This window comes from Rhinopithecus bieti, unplaced genomic scaffold (genome assembly GCF_001698545.2).
Source record: "Rhinopithecus bieti isolate Rb0 unplaced genomic scaffold, ASM169854v2 scaffold_12732, whole genome shotgun sequence".
In the NCBI taxonomy this organism is placed as follows: domain Eukaryota; kingdom Metazoa; phylum Chordata; class Mammalia; order Primates; family Cercopithecidae; genus Rhinopithecus; species Rhinopithecus bieti.
Window position 1 is genome coordinate 193891 of NW_016807308.1, and position 25205 is coordinate 219095.

The 25205-nt window shown below is 38.2% G+C and overlaps 1 protein-coding gene and 1 pseudogene across 3 annotated transcripts in view; both read right to left on the reverse strand.

Annotated features, from left to right (window-relative positions):
• Positions 1–25205, reverse strand: part of ARID2 (AT-rich interaction domain 2) — a 189516-nt gene that overhangs the window by 13344 nt on the left and 150967 nt on the right. The window contains exons 15-19 of one of the 3 annotated variants that reach the window (XM_017881134.1): positions 3812–3950; positions 3639–3724; positions 2185–2308; positions 2006–2096; positions 345–477 (exon numbers count right to left, since the gene is read on the reverse strand). In XM_017881134.1, coding sequence (XP_017736623.1) covers positions 2076–2096; positions 2185–2308; positions 3639–3724; positions 3812–3950 — 370 coding nt within the window. In that variant the 3' untranslated portion in view covers positions 345–477; positions 2006–2075. Of the gene's footprint in view, positions 1–344; positions 478–1806; positions 2097–2184; positions 2309–3638; positions 3725–3811; positions 3951–25205 lie in introns of those variants that run through there. The other 2 variants (XM_017881136.1, XM_017881135.1) reach the window with 2 other exon arrangements.
• LOC108535239 (putative transmembrane protein encoded by LINC00477) lies at positions 13258–14265 on the reverse strand (annotated as a pseudogene).

The window sequence follows — 25205 nt, forward strand, 5'->3', positions numbered from 1 at the left end:
AAAAATTAGTTGGGCATGGTGGCAGTTGCCTGTAATCCCAGCTACTCAGGAGGCTGAAGCAGGAGAATCGCTCGAACCTGGAGGCAGAGGCTGCAGTCAGCCGAGATCGTTCCACTGCACTCCAGCCTGGGCAATAGAGCGAGACTCTGTCTCAAAAAAACAAACAAAACAAAACAAAACAAAACAAACAACACAACAAAAAAAACACACACAAATTCCAGATCAGAACTCTAGGAGAATGAATTCCCCACCACCTATCAATCAAATACTTACTGAATGACTATCATATTGCTAACACTATGCTAGGCACTAAAGATACAAAGATCAAAATACTGAATCCCTACCTTCAAAGAGCTCATCATCTAAGGTGGTAACATGCAACACATGGGGCAGTAGGGAATATGTACTGTGTTCCAGGTCAGGGTTAAGGTAGTAAGGAAGACGTCAGGAAAGGAAGCAGTAACCACTGAGTTGAATCTTAAAGAATGAATAGGAGGTAGAGATTATAATGTGTTGGGCACTGTGCTAAGTGTTCAAGCTACAAAGATTAATCAGAGGAAGTCTCTGCACATAGTTCTGTAAGGGAAAAAGCCACATAAAAAAACATTTTCAAAACAATGAGATTAAAAGTTTTAAGACAGACATGTTGTAAAAATAGAGGAGAACAAGCTCAGTAGGGAAGGGGAATAGAGCAAAGGAAAGGCTACACAAAGAAACTCATGTCTGAGCTGAATCATGAAGGGTAAGCAGATATTCAATAGGTGGGCAACGCAGGGAGGAGGGCATTCTAGGCAAGGAGAATAGTATGAGCATTGGAACAAAGGTACAAAGTGTGACTTGAAAGAGCCCAGTGTGATTAGGAACTTGCATGTGGCTTAGTTTCACTGAAATGTAGGCTATGAAACAAAAAAGGGGTTAGGAGGGAAATTAAGAAAAGTAAAAAGAAATGTTATGAACTAAATCATGAAGATACTAGAATTCTCGTATGGTTATTAAACCTTTACATTTCTTTTTTCTTCTAAAAAAAACTTGGCTCAAGTGTGAAAATTTTCTTGTTCATTTATACTTGATTAAATAAATATAGTAACATTTGTCATTACAGATACCTTTTCAACTTTAGCTTTAAATGTTATCCACCTTCCACTTAGCGAACTTAAAACAATATAGTCAAATTCATTTTCTTTTATAACTGATACCACTATTTTTATGCTTAGAAAATTCAGTTTAAAGGTCATTGTAAAGAATATCATAAAAGACCTAAAACAAGGTAAAATAGGGGTGTAGGGAAGAACTAACATGGATTCAAAATACATTAAGGAGATGGAACTAATATGTGAAAGGGAGAGCCTGAGATAGAAAGTGACTATCAGGAACACAAGGACAGCTTCTCAGAGAGGCAGTCCAAGAGTGGTCAGTTGAAGATGTAGGAGGAATTCTAGAAAAGTAACTAAGGAAGACAAGGTATCGGCAAAATATTCTATATTTGCTCTCTCAAGAATTAATGAGTTATCCCTCCTGGTTTCCGTACATCTACAAAATCCTGAGTTTTCTTTTGCTTAAGTCCATTGGAAAGTTTAAAACTTCAGAGTATTATACATATACCTTAACATTATTTATGACATTGATGGGTACATGAAAATGACAAGTGTCAAACTGAATTTCATTTGGACTCCATGTGATTCAAATGATCAATTCCTTTGTTTTCCCCAATAAACTCCCAAGTTTCCTCTTTAGTAGAGCTACTTTTTGTTCTAAATTCTATGGCCAGTAAGACAAATTAACTTAATAAAACAACTTAAAAGACCATTTTTTGGTTGTTTTAACTTCTATTTATTTTTGACTTTTAAGAGCTCATCATGGCCTGACCTAGGCATAAACTTTGGGATGTATTTGCAAAACTGATGAGAAAAACAATGAAGAAAATACAGTTATCTAATTTTATTAACTTATATGTAAAAATAAAATAAACTAAATTCACTTTGGCTACAGAAAACATATTACTCACCTGCGACCACATTCTGAATATTTACCAATATTTTTTAATATTAAGGCAGCTGTTAGTCGGATGTGTTTAGTTATTGGTCCCTCTTTTCATCCTTAAAAGAAAGGAAAAAAAGAAAGAATAAAGATCTAAATCATACAGGACTCAGACTTTTACAGATAAGGGTTTCAAGGCATGCTTACTGTAAAATCTCGAAAGACAAGGTTTCTTGATCCTCTCCTCAGAGCCATAAGCGCAGCACTGGGATGATTCACAATGGCCTTCTGTGCTCTAGGAGTTGAGCTTGTGCCCCCTACAGCTGGCTGCCTAAATTGATCAGAGAGAGAGAGAGAGTTAACATGATACTGCAGACAGACTGACAACTATGACCACCTTGCCCATCTCTTTAAACTGGTTATTTAAAAATGGTGTTTAGAGGGTGACTAAAGGTCCAATGGTCTAGCATTAACGTTTATGTTCTGTGACAGCCTAGGCAAAGGGGCCCTTAGTAACAAGGTGAAGTTTCAAGTCTTTTATTTTCCAATCTATCAATTTTAAAGCAAATAGATGTTCCATCTTTAAAGTTACTGTACTGGGTAAGTATGCAATCAAGACAAATTCAACATAGCGTCATAGTTACAGCCTTCTCATCTTTGAATATAATGTGAAGATTTTAACAAAGAAGAAAAGTCTACAATTTTTGCTACAAATTATTTCCAAATGTTACCTAAGGGTAAAGTAATACTACCTAAGAATGTACTGACACTGGTCATCCAGGAAAACACAGTATGATAACATGGAATTATGCTAAATACCACATTTCAAACTATTACTTACATATCTTAAATTTCATCATTATTTAATAATTTCAATGAATCCTTTCACTACAGTTCTGTTATTTATGAAAGATACAGAATGGAAGAACTGCAGAGATGATTTTATGTAAAATATGATTCAAACTACTGTAGATTTCTTTGGCCAAGCAGATAAAATGCATCATTATCTGTGTGCTCTAGTGAGATAGCAATGGAGATGCTGACTTATCATATGTGAGGAAACACTGTTTCTGACACTGTAACTGGCTCCATGACTTTCAATATTTCTTTTCACATTTGAAAAGCAGGGGTATTTCTGATACATTTTTACTAATTCTGAATATTAAATTATTTTAAGCTAATTCTGAATATTAAATGAGACAACCTGAAAACAATCTTTAAACTGTAAACCAGTGTTATATATGTTTATATGTGTGTGTGTATATACATATATTTGATAATGGCAAGATATGAAATCTCTTTGCCATTATCAAATAGATGATTACTCTCTTACAGGAAAAAGAACCATACACAGTACTTTTAGTTTACAAAGTATTTCTCATATATCATCTGTCATTACTTCCAATGACTGACTAGTCTACAAAACAGAATCAGTGTTAGAGCTCAAAGGTAACTTACAGACAGCATTGTCCAGCCAAAAGGAAAAGTGATGCCAAGAGAATCTAAGCAATTTGAACAGGGTCACATTGCTGGTTTGTGGCAGAGCTGGACTAGAACCCAGGTTTCTGGTCTCCTAATATGCTAAGTTGCATTTCATTGTTCTTGTGTTTTGGCTAGTTTCTTTTTGTATGTACAATAGGAAGTAAACTCATATTCCTTACTTGGTAGAAGACTTCTGACTTCCTGCTTGTCCTGGTTCATCTTGTTTTAATCCTGCAAGTAGGGCATCCTTTGAACAGTGCTTATCCTTATTGAGAAAGAGGAAGCAACAGAATGCACATCAAAATCTTTAATGCAAATGAGTTACTGATCAAATAGTATTTAAAAAGTGTACCTGCAAGTGGGTAATAAAAGAAAATCGCTGTCGCTGAAAAGGCTCACAACCTTCCCAAAGACACTGCCCTGGATATACATCTTTTCCTCCATGTTCAGTTGCTGCATGGTAGAAAACCTGTGAGGGTGTCTGAAACCACCTATAAAAAATAATAGTAGTAGACACTTGGATGTATTCAAGTATATTTTGAAACTATTTCAAAAATTTCTCTGCTTATATTTCCAAGTAGAATCATCAGTTGTACTGAACACTTTTGGTAATTTGTTTTAACATCCCTTATTCCTAATTCCCTTCCTTCAGTGAAGGCTGACTAAAAATCTCTTAAAAGTGAATGAAATATCATTTAAAAACACCATAGAACATTATCTTATAAACAAATGTCATACTCTATTGTACTTTTATAAATTGCTTATTTACTAGATTTCATATTAGATATAATAGCTCAAGCATATCCAATCCAACAGTACAAATTCTGTAAGTTTTAGTAAGTCTGCCTTATAAGTTCACATTTATATGTCTGTCCACATTTTTAAGTCCCATCTCTCACTCCTCCAGCACATATCCTATGATGTCTGAGTGGGCAGGTGGCAAAGCACACAAAACTGAAGGAAGTCAGATTTTATTCTCCCTTATTAGACAATATGGAAACGAGAGAGAACAGTGGAATCTAGACAGCAAAGAATGTATTAAAAGGCTTCAATTACTAATGAATAACTCAAATATTTGTGCAATCTATATCTATCTATCTATCTATCTATCTATCTATCTATCTATCTATCTATATATTTTGAGATGGAGTCTCGCTCTGTCGCCAGGCTGGAATGCAGTGGTGCGATCTTGGCTCACTGCAACCTCCGCCTCCCGGGTTCAAGCGATTCTTCTGCCTCAGCCTCCGGAGTACCTGGGACTACAGGCACGCGCCACCACGCCCGGCTAATTTTTGTATTTTTAGTAGAGACGGGGTTTCACTATGTTGGTCAGGCTGGTCTCGAACTCCTGACCTCATGATCCACCTGCCTCGGCCCCCAAAAGTGCTGGGATTACAGGTGTGAGCCACAGCACCCAGCCACAATGAATATCTTTAAGATCTACAGCAAAGATCTCTTAGGATTTGACTTTTTATGGCTGTCATATAAACATATATATATTTGAACCAGTTTTTAATGTGTAACAAATATCCAGTATCCCAAATTATTATTCCTTTAGGAATGACTAATATTTTAAAATAAAATGTAATCAAAAGTAATTAAATACTGAATTATATAACAGTGTCAGAAAGAGTAAGTTATATATTTAATTTCCATCACATGTATCTATATAAATACCTACAAAAGTATATTGTGAGGCTAAAATCAGTAAATACATTTTAAATTTCAGAATTTCGTTTACTTCTCAGAACTCACAATGCTATTTCATTAATATGAAATAAGACTTGAGTTCTGTTATACATACTAGTTATTTCCACAAGAAAGCATTTCTTGTTGTGTTTTTAAGACATTACCTAAATACTATTAAATCATTAACTGCAATATATTAAGTCTACACACACGTGCACACATATACACAGAAACCAAAATCCAAATGTACTACTACTCAGTTTTCACAATGTCTATTTCTAAACTATTTTTCAATACATACAATGAATCAAGTTTATTGGCAACAATAAAAATGGTGAATTTAGCAGCCACAGGAAAAGGATAGCACTTCCTTAAATCAATTTTAATTACTAAATACACACAGTTATGTGTATACGAATTTAAGACAACAGATATTTTAAAGTGTTCATTAGTCTATCTGTCCTCAGGGTCTATTTTTCTCTCCAATCTACTACTCTTTTCTTCATTCCAAGTCTATTTTCTATCTAACTACTCTAGTCATAAAAGCTATTCATTGATTGTTGTGGTGGTTCAAGGAAAAGTTCTAATATAATTATGAATGAAGCTGGTTGCAATAATCACATGAAGGTGAAAAGTAGTTAAGGGTTCCAAATCCATTAAATGAACTACCTGAATTTTATTTATTTATGAAACAGAGTCTTGCTCTGTCGCCCAGGCTGGAGTGCAATGGCACGGTCTCGACTCAATCCAACTTCTGTCTCCTGGGTTCAAGTGATTCTCCTGCCTCAGCCTCCCAAATAGCTGGGACTACAGGCACCTGCCACCATGCCCAGCCAATTTTTGTATCTTCAGTAGAGACGGGGTTTCGCCATGTTGGCCAGAATGGTCTCGAACTCCTGACCTTGTGATCCACCTGCCTCATGCCTCAGCCTTCCAAAGTGCTGGGATTACAGGCGTGAGCCAGCCACCGTGCCTGGCCAATACCTGAGTTTTAAAAGTTTACACGTAATATTGGAGAGTTAAACTCTAAAGAAATGTAAAGCAAATAAATACTGAGTTTTCAGAACATTATGGATATTTACTGGATGGATTGGGAGAAGTGTAAGTGATAAAGCAGAATGCTACTGTTTACTGTCATATCTAGAAAACTGTTCTTAAAACTACTCTGGCAATCACCTCCACTCCCTACCACCAACCCATAAATCATAAACAATATGTTAAGGGAAGTGGGAAAATTCAAGAGTATCCAAAAATAATACAAATAAAAATTACCTGTGATATAGCCATAATGCTAACATTTTAGTATACTTTCTTTAAGCCTTCTCTGAGTACGTATGTGTTTTTAAACAAAACTGGGACTGTTACTGATATAATTTTATATACTGCTGCCACTCCAGGGTAATATGATAGCTTTGTACAAATTATTATTATTTGAGACAGAGTCTCACTTTGTTGCCCAGGCTGGAGTGCAGTGGCACAATCTTGGCTCAATGCAACCTCTGTCTCCTGAGTTCATGTGATTCTTCTGCCTCAGCCTCCTGAGTAGCTGGGATTGCAGGCATGCAGCAGAATGCCTCATTTTTGTATTTTTTAGTAGAGACGGGGTTTCTCCATGTTGACCAGGCTGGTTTCAAGCTCCTGACCTCAAGTGATCTGCCTGCCTCGGCCTCCCAAAGTGCTGGGATTACAGGTGTGGGTCACCACGTCCGGCCCCTTTCCTTAAGATACTTTATTGTCTTGTGCTGAAAAATTGTTGTAATAAATATACAACACATGGCACATACAATGTGACTGGATTCCCCCTTGATGTGTACAACCATTGGCACAGCTCTGGGCAAAAAAGAATCCTCTGAAACTCATTTTACTCACTGAGAATCTAGTTTTAAAGATGGGTGTGATGCTTAAATTTGATATGTATACATCTGTTTGGAAAACAGTAGGCCAAAAATAAATAAGGGCTATTGTCATCATGATCAGTAACAGTAGCAGTAGTGGCGGTAAGGGGTAGTGGTGGTACTGGTAACCCCTTGTCTCTTCACTGGGCCATCTTGTTAATCCTCTACTCTGAGATCTTCCCCACAACTATTCCAAAATTGCAAGCTTTGCTCAGTAACATTTGGTCCACCTTCAAGTTAACGGCCGCCATTAGCAAGCAACACTCACTATCGCTCACAACTAATTTTATTCATTTCTGCTCCTGAAAATATTCTCCATAGAAACTGCCTGCAATTCAACTTTGGTTAAATACTGAATTTCAATCTTATTTTAGAGCTTGTCTTGCTCTGTACTTGTATTTGTAAATTTAGAGACAATATCTTACATTTATGTCTCTGAAAAAAATGCTTATTACGGAAAAAAACAAGTTTATTTCATTAGAGCTTCTTTAACTTTGTTCTCTACATTAGATTTTCAGTCATTATTCATCCTTTCTTTACCTTGGATCTCAGCCAAATGTAGCTACTATTTCCCAGGTTAACTCCTTCACTTACATATTGGTGAGACACCCAAGTTTACAAGGGCTCCTCGGAGAATCTCTGACCAGCCTCTGCACTAGGAGGAAGGGGTGGAGCCTCGGGAAGTTCCTGCCATTTGCAGCAGGGAGATGCCTGGCCACTCCTCTTCCTGTGTGGTAAACTGGGATTAAATCTGTGAGGTGGAAAACCTGTTAGCAGGACTCCATCTCACTTTGCTGAGCTGTTTTTCCTTTTCTGTTCTCATCCAGTAAATTTCACTCCTCACACTTCTATGTGTCTATGAGCCTAATCTTTCCTGGTTGTGTGAAAAGAACCCGGTTTTTTTCTACAACATTGGATTCTATTGTGTTTCTTCATAAATTACCCCCTTTTGCATCTTTTATCTTTTCCTCTCTACTGAATCCCACACTTAAGTATATAAAAACAAATGTTATTCTAAGTAGAAACAACACTGTTTCTTTGATCCTGCTACTTTTTCAAAAGAAATAAACCAGAATTTATCAATATCTGGCAAAGCAATGCAAAATGTAATATTTAATATAGTTATTGTAACAAGTTTTTGACACTTTTCTCTCAGTCACTGGCGAATTAAAAAATACATATTTTTCAATTACATCACCACTATAATTTATAATAGTTGGCTCCCTGCTTGTTATTTAAACTATTGCAGTGAAAGTTCAGGATTAGCTTCTATTCTTCATTTAATTCCCCTTCAGCCAAATTCTATTTTCTTTTATTCCAGTGAAGAACTGTTTGGTTCAACTGAGCAAATATTCACATAGGCTACTAGGTACAAATTTCCTGAAATGAAAACCCATTTTCTGGGGAGAAATTCAAGCCTGCTGCATGAATTTGCATAAGTCACAAGGAGCTGAATGTTAATCACCAAGACAATGGGGAAAATGTCTCCAGGGCATGTTAGAGACCTTCATGGCAGCCTCTCCCCAGAGGCCTAGCAGGACAAAATTATTTCCTGGACCAGGTCCAGGCCCCCCATGCTGCCTGCAGCCTAGAGACTTGATGCCCTGCATCCCAGCTGTTCCAGCCATGGCTAAAAAGGGCCAAGGTGCAGCTTGGGGTGTGGCTTCAGAGAGTAAAAATCCCAAGCCCTGGCAGCTTCCACATGGTGCTGAGCCTGTGGGTACCCAAAAGTCAAAAATTGAGGTTTGGAAATTTCCACCTAGATTTCAGATGATGTATGGAAACACCTGGATGTCCAAGCAGAAGTTTGCTGCAGGGGCAGAGCCCTCATGGAGAACCTCTGCTAGGGCAGATCAGGGCCCCCACACAGAGTCCCCACTTGGGCACTGCCTAGTGGAGCTGTGAAAAGAGGGCTATCATCCTCCAGACCCCAGAATGGTAGATAAATGAACAGCTCGCACCGTGCACCTGGAGACACCACAGACACTCAATGCCAACCCATGAAGGCAGCTGAGAGGGGGGACTGTACCCTGCAAGGCCACAGGGGCGGAACTGCGCAAGGCTCTGGAAGCCCACCTCGTGCGTCAGCATGACCTGGGTGTGAAACATGGAGTCAAAGGAGATCATTTTGGAGCTTTAAGGTTTAATGACTACCCTATTGGATTTTGGACTTGGATGGTGCCTGTAGCCTCTTTGTTTTGGCCAATTTCTCCCATTTGTAATGGGTATATATACTCAATGCCTATACCCTACTTCTCTAGGAAGTAAATAACTTGCTTTTGATTTTACAGGCTCATAGGTGGAAGGGACTTTCCTTGTCTCAAATGAGACTTTGGACTTGGACTTTTGGGTTAATGCTGGAATGAGCTCAGACTCTGGGGGACTCTTGGAAAGGCATGATTGTGTTCTGAAATGTGAGGACATGAGATTTGGGAAGGGCCACGGCAGAATGATATGGTTTGGCTGTGTACCCACCGAAATCTCACCTTGAATTGTAGTTCCCATAATCCTTACGTGTCATAGGAGGGACCCAGTGGGAAGTAAGTGAATCATGGGGTTACCCCCATGCTATTCTCATGATAGTGACTGAGTTCTCATGAGATCTGATGGTTTGATAAAGGGTTTATCCCTGTTTGCTCAGCACTTCTCTCTCCTGCTGCCATGTGAAGAAAGACATGTTTGCTTCCCCTTCTGCCATGATCGTAAGTTTCCTGAGGCCTGCTCAGCCCTGCAGAACTGTGAGTCAATTAAACCACTTTCCTTTGCAAATTACCCAGTCTTGGGCAGTTCTTTATAGCAGCATGAGAATGAACAATACAGACAGTTTCATTTGGAGTTTTCTTATTTACTCAAGGTCTTGGCAGGCTATTTTCTTTAGTGGCCAAAAGTATTCCATATCCTTCTTTATAGCCTTCCTGCTGAAACAAACAAACAAACTCACTTCACTTAAAATGCAAGGGATTTTTTTTTTGTAGGAATATTCTAGTTAAAAAGTAGGATGGCACATAAATGTTAATAAATGCACATAAATGTATACATGAGACTATACATCCAAAAAATTCATACTGCAAACATATTTTAGTTTTTAAAAAGGCACTATTATTGGTTGCAGAACCACAAATTGTACCTCCACCCTTGGCATTTAACTGTTTTAGATATATAATATTCTGTGGCAAAAGAAATATCAAGGACAAGCATTATTATATATTCAAATAAGACTTACTAACAAGCTGCTAAAATTTTGGGGGAAAAAATATACCAACAACCTTGGCAAGAGGCTACCCAACTTTATTTTATCCAGTTGCAAAAGTTCAAAATAGAAAAAAAGTACTAACTTCACTATTAAAGAGAAATTAATTTATTTCCTTAATACATGATGAAACATTGTAAATACAAACTGGAAAACTGAAAATCAGTACTGGTATTCTTGGAAACGAAATACTGCTGTTCCTACAAGAATGAATTCTCCAATCTCAGCTTCTGTGCTACAGTCAATCCAGATTAAAAGTCATAGGTGGGAACAACTGATTGACTAGTGTACCTGCCAAAGGCAACAGGGGACGAAGCAAGTACTTGGCCTTTTTGAGGGGCGTTTGTACAAAGATGGGTCCTGCCTCCTAGTAAGACTGAAATTGTAGGACATATCCCAAATATAGTAAGGGATTCATATGGAGGATGACCCAAACCAGCTGCCCTCAGTTCTGACTCCTTTCCTCCTAATAATTATTACAGGAAAAGATTTCTGTGTTTGCTCTGTGACCTTCCTGCATCCAGTGCTATTAACCTGCCAGTCTGTGAAGCAGTCACTTAAAATAGAAAAATATAAAAGTGAATTATCAGGGACTTTGTTCTAAAATGTTTTTAAAATGTGTACTTGGCCAAACAAATATGAATATAGTTCACATTTGAAAAGTGCTATGAAAGCTGATTTGTACAATTCAGGTATTATAACAATGTTGTTTTGTTTTGTTTTGTTTTTTGAGACAGAATCTCACTCTGTTGAGGAGGCTGGAGTATAGCGGCATCATCTCTGCTCACTGCAACCTCCGCCTCCCAGGTTTAAGTGCTTCTCCTGCCTCAGCCTCCCGAGTAGCTGGGATTACAGGCATCTGCTACCACATCGAGCTAATTTTTGTATTATTAGTAGAGACAACTATGTTGGCCAGGCTGGTCTTGAACTCGTGACCTCAAGCAATCCGCCCACCTCAGTCTCCCAAAGTGCTGGGATTACAGACGTGAGCCACCGTGCCTGGCCAACAATGTTATTCTAAATAAGCTAAACATAAATTTGGAGATAAAATAAAAATAAATGATGATGTGTGCACCTGTGTGCTTTTAATGAAATAAAAAAAGCATACCAAATAATTTCAAACTTTTAAATTCTAGTTTAGACATTCATTCTTCTCTCAGAAAGATATGCTAGCATTATCACTTCACATCGTTCTTGACAAAGCTGCACATAGTGCAAAGTACCTCTCTACTTGAACTTCTGTTTGCTCAGAACTTATTATGTATCTGGCATTTCACATACCTCATCTTATCTGATTTCCATGACTGCTCTTTGAACATAAAATTATCCCTTTACTGCTAAGGAAGTGTGCTTTCAAAAAGTAACTTTTCCAGAATCACACAGCTAAGTAAGAGAACTAAGATTTGAAACCTGGTACGTCTAACACAAAATACCTGATTTTTTCCTTCTATGTGATAATACATAATTGTTTATTCGAATAATATACATAGATATGTTCCTAGGTAAAAACGGGGGTATACTTTTATATACAGTATCTATGATATCATACTGGCAAATAAATTCTGAAAGCATACTAGATAAGAGGTTAGCATTGGTATATAATTCTCCTTATTATACACACAAGTTTCCAAGAAATAAATAAGGTTTCTTTATTTTGTTTTGCTGAACTACATACCAAATTCTCACCCGAGGAGATTCTTTTCCCAACTACTGTAAATATTTGATAACAAAAAGGTCTTTAACATGAGTTGGCAAATTCTTCCCATGGTTATGTAACCTTTTGGCATTTGATAGCGTCTTTAAGTAATCAAATTCTTTGGTATTCAATGTTTTAAAGAATAGAGCAAGGTAAAAATTCTACTACTATGTGTGGTAGAAATCAGGGTATTACCTAGTTAAAAAAAATTATTTATGGCAAATCAGTAGTTAAGGCCTAAGGAACACATATTTCTCAAACTGATGTTACCAAAAATAAATTATTAAATGAAGTTAATCACACATTTATGAAGGCTCATTAGTTCAAATTATAAGGATAGTAATATTAGCAAAATATCTAGTATTTCCAGCACTCTCATACAAAATATTTTATCAACCTAGAAACAGCAAGATGATGACGACTTGTTATCCTGACAGTTGAAAATGCAAGATGCCAACAGGCTAGGTCACCAAAGAACTGATGACTTTAGAATCAAGCTAGGTAAACTTCATTCATTTAACTTAGTCAAAAATATGTTAGTTAAAAGCATTTTATGTGCAAGGCATAAAACTTCAGAAAGCAACATATAACCCTCCGAAGATCTCTTCTGGTTTTATGACCACAAAATTGAGACAAATGATGCTACGAAACTAATTCCAATTTGTTTCTCCCACTGACATTTAAGTCAAGCTATTGAACAATCTAACTACTGATTAATTTCAACCTAAACTGGCAGTTTACCTAAAATTAAGCAGTACTTTCTGAGGCACGTTATCATGAATTTTAAAATTCCACTTGGATATTTTACTATTTCAATTATTTTCACATCATTAAGATGGCAGTTTTATGTGTAACATTCAACTAGTCTTTAGATGCTTCAATACTTTTAGAAGAAGCAGAAGTAATCATGTAAATCAATCTACCTTTGTTCTAGAATACAAATTCTAGCTACCTGTAAATTTTCAATCATTTGCAAAATATAGTAAAGTTGGTGTCTGTTGTTGTGATTTTCAGTACTTTTCTATCAGGCAAAGCATTATTCAAATCTTAGCCAGCTCGATACAAAAGTCTTATTCCAGGACTTCTGGGTCATGGTGAAGTAGGCTGTCATCTGGAGGCAGAGAAGTTTGAGTTATGGGAATAATTAGGCCCACAAAGTAGACCTGGGCCTTGGGGTCCCAGAGAAAAAAAGAAAGAAGGTCGTGAAAGAACTGGAGACTTAATCTCAATTTTAAACAATGACAATCATTTTGTTGATGTTTCTCCTATAAGAGCCATATCCCACTCTAAGAGTGTGGTACAAGGGCTGACACCAGAGATGCCTCCAGTGAAAAAAAGACAAGCCTTAGCACCCTAAGGAGCACCCAGAACCTGAGGCCATGTTGTGTGACAGACGGATAGGGAAGTCACCCAGCTCCAGGAAGCAGGTGCTTGACCACTCGGAGTTCCTCAGCGGGGAGAAGAAAAAGAAGTGACCCTTGGCATGTTCCACGGCTCTGGGGTGAAAACCTCCCCAGATCCCAGACACAGTGAGGAGACCAGAGTTGGCAAGAAGTTCAAAAAACACAAGAGGAAAAAAAGGGGCCCAGGACCCCATAGCCTTCTCAGTCCTTCTCATCCCTTGATTCTGCAAGGAAAGGGATGTTGCCTACATTTGCTCAGTGGGGAAGGAGGGCAAGGAGCAGGCAGCCTTGGGGAAGAATGGAAGCAGGGGAGACCCAGGGAACATAGTGGGAAAGTGAAGAAGACAAAAAAAAATCCACCAGAAGGGAGACACCCTTCTAGGTCACACCCCAAGCCCTCCAGGTCCATGAAGAGTAGCCTTAGGATACAAAGTAAAAAGAAGCCAGTCAAAATTGAGGCTCCAAAATACATCGCAATAAGCAATGACCCTAAGGTCACAGCAAAGAAGAAACTGAAGTCCAAGAAAAACAGCAGCCACTCACTGAGGACGTGGCTCTGAAAAGGGAAAAAAGAAGAGGAAAGAGAGCAGGATAGCAAGAAACTCGTGGAAAGAGAAAACAGACACAGAGGTGATGTTGGAAAAGAAAGGCAACATGGACAAGGGGCACACAGACCAGGTGAGATGAAAGGCCTTGCCACAGACTGATCTTTAGCTGGGTAAAAGAGAAGCTTCTGAAACCAGGAAGTGGACAGTAACCCAGTTTGGCCAGTGGGATACTGGTTTTAAGAACAAGGAACAGACATGGAAATTTCTCAAACATGGGTGGATTCAAAAATCTGACCCCGGCCGGGCGCGGTGGCTCAAGCCTGTAATCCCAGCACTTTGGGAGGCCGAGACGGGCGGATCACGAGGTCAGGAGATCGAGACCATCCTGGCTAACACGGTGAAACCCCGTCTCCACTAAAATACAAAATACTAGCCGGGCAAGGTGGCGGGCGCCTGTAGTCCCAGCTACTCAGGAGGCTGAGGCAGGAGAATGGCGTAAACCCGGGAGGCGGAGCTTGCAGTGAGCTGAGATCCGGCCACTGCACTCCAGCCTGGGCGACAGAGCAAGACTCCGTCTCAAAAAAAAAAAAAAAAAAATCTGACCCCTTCATTCAGCTGCCCCCCTAGCATGACTGCAAGGCCCAACATGACCCTCACCAAGAAGGCAGCAAATAGCTTGCAGCAGAACCTGCAGCAGGACTACAACTAGGCCATGAGCTGGAAGTTCAACCTAGGAGCAGGCTTTGGCTTCTCCACTACCTCAGACAAAATCTTTTATATTGGCAGGAATGCTTCCAAGTCAAGTTAGAAGATTAAATTCTAGTGTTGTGTCCCCGCAAACAGCCAAAATTGCATTTATATTCAGTTGTGCAGATGAAAGCCATCTGACAGTTGTCTTGAATCCAACACCTGCAAAGATTAAGGACACTATCTCGATAGGCTTGGGCAAACTGGGGTGGGGGCAACTTAAGAGAATATGTCAATGGCTAAAACTTCCTGTTTTATGTGTCTAACATTCCACTCCTGTTTGAGACATCAGCACGTATAACATCTGTTAAGTGTTGAGCATGTGCTAGACACATACTCAAGTGTTTTCCTTGCATTAATGTGTTTAATCTTCATAATTATAAAATGAGTGCTATTACTATCCCCATCTTATCCATGAGGCAACTGAGGTTCAGGGATAAAGTAATAAAATTGCCTGGGTCACCCAACAAATAAACAAACAAAAATTATTCTGGCTTGTACAGTAGGAGTAATTACACCTTACAATAGGAACTTTAGGAGGAATTGTAACTGTATAAAGTTCAGTAGGAACCCAGTGATTTGAACCTCAACATCACTTGAGAAGATTTCGTGGGCAGTTGGGGAATTATCAATTTTATCAGTACCAAGTAAAAGTCCTTGGTTCACAGACAGACAAGTTTTCACACAGGAATATTTATTTAGAATATATTTGAGATCCTCTATATTTCTGGCTTGACTTTCAACAATGCAATTCTAAATATATAATATAGATTTTATTCCTCTTAAGGGAAAATAATTTTCATCTTTCTGCAGCAGTTTTTAATGAGAAATCTATAAGGAGCAATATATTCCAGAAAAGTGTTTTCAAATGTCTTTTAGCAACAGAATCTTATTTTCAAACAAAATATTACTTTAAACCCCTATATATAAAACAAAAGCAAAACTCCTATGTTTAAAGGCAAGGTAGAGGGCCTTTCTTAAACTTTGCCTGATACCACTTATTCAAAGAACACTGTAGCCTAGAAAATAATGTAGCCTAGAAAATAAAGTCCTAAAACAGTGAATATAAACTCTTAACTACTCAAAAGTCCTTTTCTCCAATTACACAGAATTTAAACAGCAATTCCTAGATATTTTTAAACGAAGGACACTTTTGAGGGAGTCTCAAAAATGTTTTATACAATCACATGTTATTTATACATTTCAAGGATAAACTAATAGTCAACATTGTGCTTAATGATGATAAACAAGGATGAGGACTTCCAGTTTCCTTTCAGACATGTAAAAAGCTGCAAGTCATCAATCAGTCCCATCCTCACAACAAGAAATAAGATGAACAAACTGAAAATTTACAACTCCTCCTGGATCTATCAAAGAACCGAAGTCACAGGGCAAACTACCACTCTGAAAGCTGGAGAGACCCTTGAATACAGAGAATCAGCCCTTCGAGCTGGAGCCAGTAACTTGCAGGAACGCTTAAACAGCAATTGACAAACTGCTAATCTTCAGAATTAAAAACTCCTTGGGGCGGGAGGTCAGTCTCTGGGGAGAACCCATACTTTTGTGTGAATTACCTTCAGAGACCAGTATCTCACAGTGAAGACTGAAAAAAACTTCCTCCCTGCTTCCAGGAATGGAAGAGGGTAAGTAACCGTTTCTAATATGCCCAGAGTGTTCTTTTTGCCTTACAAAGGTCTGTCTCATGAGCCTTATCTGACTTAGCAGAGCCTTATCTGACTTACAGGAAAAGCAATTAGAAAACATGGGCCCTCTCGAGGCAGAGTTTGCAGTGAGCCGAGATCGTGCCACTGCACTCCAGCCTGGGTGACAGAGCGAGACTCCCTCTCAAAAAAAGAAAACAAGGGCCCTCCCTAGACTTTTCATCTTACACAGTAGAAAAAAAATAAAGGCTGAGAAACTTACCAAAGTAGCAGCCCTTAGATGAAGGCCCACTTTTTTAAAGTGAGATTTAATCATAAGATTATAGAATATTTCACCTCCCCATTACCTTACCACCATATCAGCAGGTTTCCAGTATGGTATAACAGTGTATTAGAACTGAGAGAGCTACCAGCTACAGGCTATATTTAAAAAGGAGTTTCTAAAAAAAATTCAACAACAACAAAGGAAGAAAAAAAAGGACACCAGGGAATATTGAAGCTTCTGACACCTACAGCTATAGCAAACATTAAACATGGCCTAACTTCTAGCCAGATAAACATAAAACCTCACGCAAAGGCTTTTACCTCAGATGCTTAACTGAAACATCCTGACTATCAACAAAAACTTACAAGGCATGCCAAAAGTAAAAAAACAAACAACCCCCCCTACACACACACACACACACACACACACACACACACAGTCAGAAGAAGAGGCAAAGCTAACATTAGAACCAGATTCAGATATCACACAAATTTTGACATTTTCAGACTGAGAATTTAAAATAATTATAATAAATATGCTAAGACTAATGGAAAAAGTGAATATCAAGAACAAATGGATAATGTGAGCAGAGATGAGATGCTAAGAATAAAAAGAAAATGCTAGAAATAAGAAAAAACTAAGACATAAACAATGTCTTTCATAGACTCATCAACAGACTGGATACAGACAAGGAAAGAATCAGTGGACTTGAAGATGTAAGATATGTCAACAGGAACTTCCCAAACTGAAAAGCAAAGGGAACAAAGAATAAAGGAAACAAACAGAATATTCAAGGACTGTGGGACGATAACAAAAGCTGCAAATACATGCAGTGGGAATACCATAACGATAAGAAAAAGAGAAAGAACACAAAAAATATTTGAAGTATAAGAATGAAGTGAGAATTTTCTAAAACTAATGTCACACAAGAAGAAATCACAGATCCGGGAAACACAGACAACACTAAACAAGATAAATATTAAAAAATCAATACGTAGCCATATCATATTCAAACTTCCAAAAACCAAAGACAAAGAAAAAAACCCTGACAGAAATAAGAGGGAAAAAACCAACTTACTAATGGAAGGTCAAGAAGAATACACTGATGTCTCTTTAGGAATAACACAAAGAAGAAGAGTGGAATGAGATATTTAAACTGTTGAAAGATAAACATCCATTAACCTAGAATTTTGTATCCAGTAAAATCACTCTTCAAAAGTCAAGGAGAAATAGACTTTCTCAGACAAACAAAAACTGAGGCCATATGCACCAGTAGACCTGCTTCACAAGAAATGTTAAGAGGAGATCTTTAGAGAAGGAAAATATAGAGGTCAAAACCTGAAGTTATATAGCGTAAGGAAGAGTGTTGAGAAGAATTCAATAGAAGTAAAATATTTTTCTTGCTTTTAATCTAACAGATAAATAAAAAAATAGCAATAGTATATCTGGTGATTATAGCTTATAGATAAGTGAAATGAGTGACAGCATGTAAAGGACACAGTATAAGGCAACGGTCCCCAACCTTTTTGGTACCAGGGACCACTTTCATGGAAGACAATTTTTCCATGGACCAAGGGTTGGGGGGATGGTTTTGGGATGATTCAATTACATTTATTGTGCACTTTATTTCCATTATTACTCATTGTACTATATAATGAAATAATTATACAGCTCACCAAAGGGAGCCCTGTGCTTGTTTTCCGGCAACTAGACAGTCCCATCTGGGGGTGATGGGAGAAGTGATAGATCATCAGGCATTAGGTTCTCATAAGGAGCATGCAACCTAGATCTCTCAAATGCACAGTTCACAGTAGGGCTTGTGCTCCTATGAGAATCCAGTGCTGCCACTGATCTAACAGGGGGCAGAGCTTAGGTGGTAATGCAATCAATAGGGAGTGGCTGTAAATACAGATGAAGCTTTGCTTTTTTGCCCAAGACTCACCTCCTGCTGTGCAGCCTGGTTCCTAATAGGCCACGGCCCAGTACCTGTATAGCAGTACACAGGTACATCCCATTTTATTCCATGTTGCTTTATTATGCTTTGCAGATACTTTTTTTTTTTTTTTTTTTTGAGATGGAGTCTCGCTCTGGAGTGCAGTGGCGAGATCTCGGCTCATTGCAAGCTCTGCCTCCTGGGTTCACACCATTCTCCTGCCTCAGCCTCCTGAGTCGCTGGGACTACAGGCGCCCACCACCAGGCCCGGCTAATTTTTTTTTGTACTTTTAGTAGAGAATGGGGCTTCACCATGTTAGCCAGGATGGTCTCGATCTCCTGAACTCATGATCCGCCTGCCTCGGCCTCCCAAAGTGCTGGGATTACAGGCGTGAGCCACTGTGCCCGGCCAAATGTTATGTGTCTTTTGAGTATTCCACTGACTGGCTGTTACCCTCATCTCTCTCCCCATCCTTAGGGCTCCCTGAGACACCATTCAACAATATTGAAATTAGACTAATAACCCCACAATGGCCTCTCGGTGTTCAAGTGAAAGGAAGAGTCATATGTCTCTCACTTTAAATTAAACGCTAGAAATGATTAAGTTTAGTAAGAAAGGTATGGCAAAGCTGAGAAAGGCTAAAAGCTATGCCTCTTGCACCAAACAGCCAAGCTGTGAATGTAAAGGAAAAGTTCTCAATGGAAAATAAAAATAATTCTCAAGTGAACACCCAAATGTTAGGAAAGTGAAACAGCCTTGCTGATATGGAGACAGTTGTGGAGGTCTGGATAGAATATCAAACCAGTCAAGACGTTCCATTAAGCCGAAGCCTAATCCAGAGCAAGGCCCTAAACTCTCTTAAATTCTATGAATAGGTTGAGAGAGATGGGGAAGTTGCAGAAGAAAAGTTTGAAGCCAGCAGAGGGTGCTTCATGAGGTTTAAGGAAAGAAGCCATCTCCATAACATGAAAGTGCAAGGTAAAGCAAGTCCTGATGCAGAAGTTGCAGCAAGTTATCCAGAAGACCTAGCTAACATCACTGATAAAGAATGCTACTCTAAACAACAGATTTTTCAATAAAGATCAAACAGCCTTCTACTGGAAGAAGATGGTATCTAGGTCTAGGACTTTCATAGCTAGAGAGGAAAAGTCAATGCCTGGCTTCAAAGCTTCTAAGATTCTAAGAAAGGCTGATTCTCATTAGCAGCTAATGCAGCTGGTGACTTTTAAGTTGAAGTCAATGCTCATTGATCATTCTGAAAATCTGAGGATTCTAGAGAATTATCTAAATCTACATTGCCTGTGCAACATCAAAGCCTAGGTGATAGCACATTTGTTTACAGCATGGTTTACTGAATATTTTAAGCCCACTATTGAAACTTACCACTCTGATGAAAAGATTTATTTCAAAACAGTACCACTCACTGACAATGTACCTAATTGCCCAAGAGCTCTGATGGAGCTGTACAAGGATATGAATGTTGTTTTCATGCTGCTAACACAACATCCATTCTGCAGCTCATGGAACAAGGAGTCACTTCAACTATTTTGTATTTTTTTGAGACAGGGTCTCACTCTGTTGCTGAGGTTGGAGTGCAGTGGCACATCTCAGCTCACTGCAAACTCCGCCTCCTGGGCTCAAATGATCCTTCCACCAAAGCCTCCTGAGTAACTGGGACTACAGGCAAGGGCCACCATGACCACCTATTTTTAAATTTTTTTGTAGAGACAAGGTCTTGCTATATTGCCCAGCCTTGTCTTGAACTCCTGGGCTCAAGCCATCTTCCTGCTTTGGCCTTCCAAAGCGTTCAGATTACAGGCATCAGCCACTGTGCCTGGCCTCAACTTTCAACTTTTGTGACTTAAGGCTATAGCTGCTATAGAAAGTAATTCCATGGACAGATCTGGCAAAGTAAAATGAAAATCTTCTGCAAAGGATTCTCTAATGCTAGCTGCCACTAAGAACATTTGTAATCCATGGGAGGAGGTCAAAATATGAACAGTAGCAGGTATATGAAAGAAGTTGATTCCAATTCTCATGGATGACTTTGAGGATTCAAGGCCTCAGTGAAGGAAGTAACAGCAGATATGATAGAAATAGCAAGAGAACTAGAAGCAGAGCCTAAAGATGTAACTGAATTGCTACAATCTTATGATAAAATTTGAATGGATGAGGAGTTGCTTCTTAGGGATGAACAAATAAAGTGGTTTCTCAGGGTAGAATCTACTCCTGGTGAAGATGCTGTGAACATGGTTGAAATGATAGCAAAGGCTTTAGAATATTACATAAACTTAGTTGATAACACAGCAGCAGGGTTTGAGAAGACTGACTTAATCTTTTTTTTATTTTTTAAGAGATAGGGTCTTGCTAAATTGTCCAGGCTGGAGTGCAGTGGCTATTCACAGGCACTATCCCACTACTGATCAGCATGGGAGTTTCGACTTGCTCCATTTCTGACCTGGGCTGGTTCACCCTTCCTTAGGCAACCTGGTGGTCCCCACTCCCAGGAAGTCACCATACTGATGCCAAACTTAGTACAGACAACCAATCCGTGTAGTGCACTACAGCCCAGAACTCCTGGACTCAAGCAATCCTCCTTGCTCAACCTCCCAAATAGCTGGGAGTGCAGGAATGCACTGCTGCTTGACTCCAATTTTGAAAGAAGTTCTACTATGGGTAAAACGGTATCAAGCAGCATCTCATGCTACAGAGAAATCTTCTGTGAAGGGAAGAGTCCAGTAATGTGGCACACTTCATTACTTTAAGAAATTGACATGACTACCCCAATCTTCAGCAACCACTATCACGATCAGTCAGCAGTCATCAACATCAAGGCAAGACCTTTCACCTGCAAACAGATGATGACTTGCTAAAGGTTCAGATGATCCATTAGCATTTTTAGCAGTAAAGTATTTTTAATTAAGGTATGTACCCTGTTTTTTTAGACGAAATGTTATTGCACACTTAATTAACTACAGTATAGTGTAAACATAACTTTTAAATGCACTAAGAAACAAAAACATTTATGTGACTTGCTTTATTGTGATATTTGCCTTCTTGGTGATCTGGAACCAAATATGCAATATCTCTGAGGTATGCCTGTACTATTGTTTGAAAGTCATCTTAGATTAACTATAAATGTATATTGCAAACTCTAAAATAACCACAAATGAAAAATTTAAAGAAATATGATTGATATCTGAAGAAAGGGGAGAAAATGGCAACATAAAAAGTGCTCAGTAACATCAGAGAAGGCAGAAAAAATGGGACAGCAGAAAAAGAACAAGTGCATTTACAGATATGATAGCTATCAATGCAACTATAGTGATAATCACATTAAATGAGAATGATCTAAATACACGAAGTAAAAGACAGAGAGGATAATAAAATAAGACCCAACTATGTATTGTTAAAAATAAAGACACAGATTAAAAGTAAAGGGATGGAGAAAGATAAACTATATTAACACTAATTAAAAGAAAGCTGGAGTGGCAATAATTATTTCAGACAAAGCAGACTTCAGAGCAAGGAAAATTATCGTGGATCAAGAGGGGCATTACATAATGATAAAGAAAACCTAACAATCTTCTCCAAGAAGGTATGGCAATCCTTAAGATATATGCACTGAACATAAAGCATCAAAACATGTGAGGCAAACACTGACAGAACTGCAAAGAGAAAGAACCAAATCCACTATTACAGTTGAAGACTTCAACATACCTCTATCAGTAACTGACAGATCCAACAGGCAGAAAATCAGTAAGGATATAGTTGAATTGAACAGCACCATCAATCAACTGGATCTAATTGATATTTACTGAATACTTCATCCAACAATATATTCTTCTCAAGATCACATGGAACATCCACCAAGATAGACCACAATCTGGGACATAAAACACACCTTAGCAAATTTAAAAGAATAGAAATCATATGTATACTCTGAAACCACAATGGAATTAAATAGAAATTGACATGGTTTGGCTGTGTCCCCACCCACGCGGTTACGCCCATGCTGCTGTTCTCCTGATAGTGAGTGAGTCCTCACGAGATCTGATGATTTTATAAGGGACTTTTCCCCCCCTTTGCTTGGCACTTCTCTCTCCTGTTGCCATGTGAAGGATGTGTTTGCTTCCTTTTCTGTCATGATTGTTGCTTTCCTGAGGCCTTCCCAGCCATGCAAAACTGTGAGTCAATTAAATCTTTATAAGTTAACCAGTCTCAGGTATGTCCTTACAGCAGCATAAGAACAGATTAATAGAGAAATCAATAACAAAAGTCAGAAAATATCAAAACATTTGGAGTCTAAGTAACACATTTTTACAATATTTCGAACTAAAGGAAAATGAAAATACAACGTAATCATAATTTCTGGATACAGTAAAAGTAGTATTTAGAGGAAAGGCTTTAGCATTGAATGTATATACTAAAAAAGAAGAAAGATCTAAAATAATAATGTAAGCTTCTACCTTAGGAAACTAGACAAAGAAGAGCACATTAAACCCAAAGCAGGCAGAAGAAAAAAAATAATAAAAGAGCAGAAAGTAATGATACTGAAAACAGGAAACCAACAGAAAGAAAAAAATTTAACAAAACCAAAAGCCGATTCTTGGGGGGAAAAATTTCAGTAAAATACATAAACCTGTAGCTAACCTAACCAAGAAAAGGTAACAGGAGATACAAATCATTAATATCAGAAATGAAAAAGGAACCATCACTACCAATCCCATGGACATTAAAAGGATGATAATAAAGAAACAGAAATATCTCTATGCTCACAAATTTGGTAACTTAGATGAAACTGACCAATTCCCTGAAAGACACAATCTGCCAAAACTCACTCAAGGAGCAACAGATAATCTGAATAACACTGTAACTATTAAAGAAATTGAATCAATAATTAATAACCTTCAAAACAGAAAGTACCAGGACCACATGGTTTCTCTGCTGAATTCACAACAAATAATTAAAGGAAGGAATGATACGAATTCTCTACAATCCCTACCAGACAACAGAAACAAAAGGAACACTTTCTAACTCATTCTATGAGGATGGCATTACCCTATTACCAAAATCAGACAAAGACATGACAAGAAAACTATATCCCAGAATCTTGCATGAATACAGAGGAGAACATCCTCAGGAAAAATATTAGCAAATCGTATCAAACAATGCATAAAAAAGAAATATATACCATGACAAAGTAAAATTTATTACAGGTACACAAGGCTGGTTGAAGTAAAAAACTGAAGTAACCCATCACATTCACAAGCTAAAAAATAAAAATCATATGATCATAGCAATAGATGCAGAAAAGCATTTGATATAATCCATTATCTACTCATGCTAAAAGCTCTCAGCAAAAAACCAAATTAAAAATGGGTTAAATATCTGAATAGACAACCCACCAAAGAAGATATACATATGGTAAATAAACAAAAAGATGCTCAACATCATATGTTATTAGGGAACTAGAAATTAACACAACAGATACACCAACACACACACACCTATCAAAATGGCTCATATCTAAAACACTGACAACACTAAATGTTGGCAAAGATATGAAGCGACAAGATTCTCATTCACTGCTGGTAGGAATACAAAATAGTACAGACACTTTGGAAGACAGATTCACAGTTTCTTATAGTGTTAAACATAGTCTTTATCATATGATCCAGCAATTATAATCCTAGGTCTTTGCTCAAATGAGTTGAAAAATTACATCCACACAAAGTTACACATAAATGTTTATAACACCTTCGTTCAAAATTGCCAGTAATTGGAAGCAACTATGACATTGTTCAATAGATGAATGGATAAGCAAACTATGGTACATCTGTATAATAAAATATTATACAGAAATAAAAAGAAATGAGCTATCCAACAATAAGAAGACACGGAGAAAACTTATGTGCATATTACTAAGTGAAAGAAAGCAGATTAAAAAGGATACTGCTGAATAATTCCAACTATATTACATTCCAGAAAAGTCAAAACTACAGAGACAGCAAAAAAATCAGCGGCTGCCAGGAATTGGGGGTGAGGGAGGGGGTGAAGAGGAATAAATAGGTAAAGCATAATGGATTTTTAGTGTAGTGAAGGTACTCTGTATGTTACTGGAGACATGACATTATGCATTTGTCAAAACCCGCGGAAATACAGAAAGAATGAATCTGAATGTAAACTATGAACTTTAGTTAATAATAGTGTATCAATATTGGCTCATCAATTATAATGTGTGTACCACACTAATGCAAGGTGTCAATAATAGTGGAAACTGTGTGCAGGGAGGACGGAAATATGGGAACTCTATTCTATCTGCTCGATTTTTACATAAACCTAAAACTGCTCTTAAAAAATGCAGTTTAGGCTGGGCACGGTGGCTTACACCTGTAATCCCAGCACTTTGGGAGGCCGAGGCGAGCGGATCATGAGGTCAGATCAAGACCACCCTGGCTAACACGGTGACGCCCCGTTCTCTACTAAGTATACAAAAAAAAAATTAGCCGGGCATGGTGGTGGGCGCCTGTAGTCCCAGCTACTCAGGAGGCTGAGGCAGGAGAATGGTGTGAACCCAGGAGGCAGAGCTTGCAATGAGCCGAGATCGCACCACTGCACTCCAGCCTGGGCGACAGAACGAGACTCCGTCTCAAAA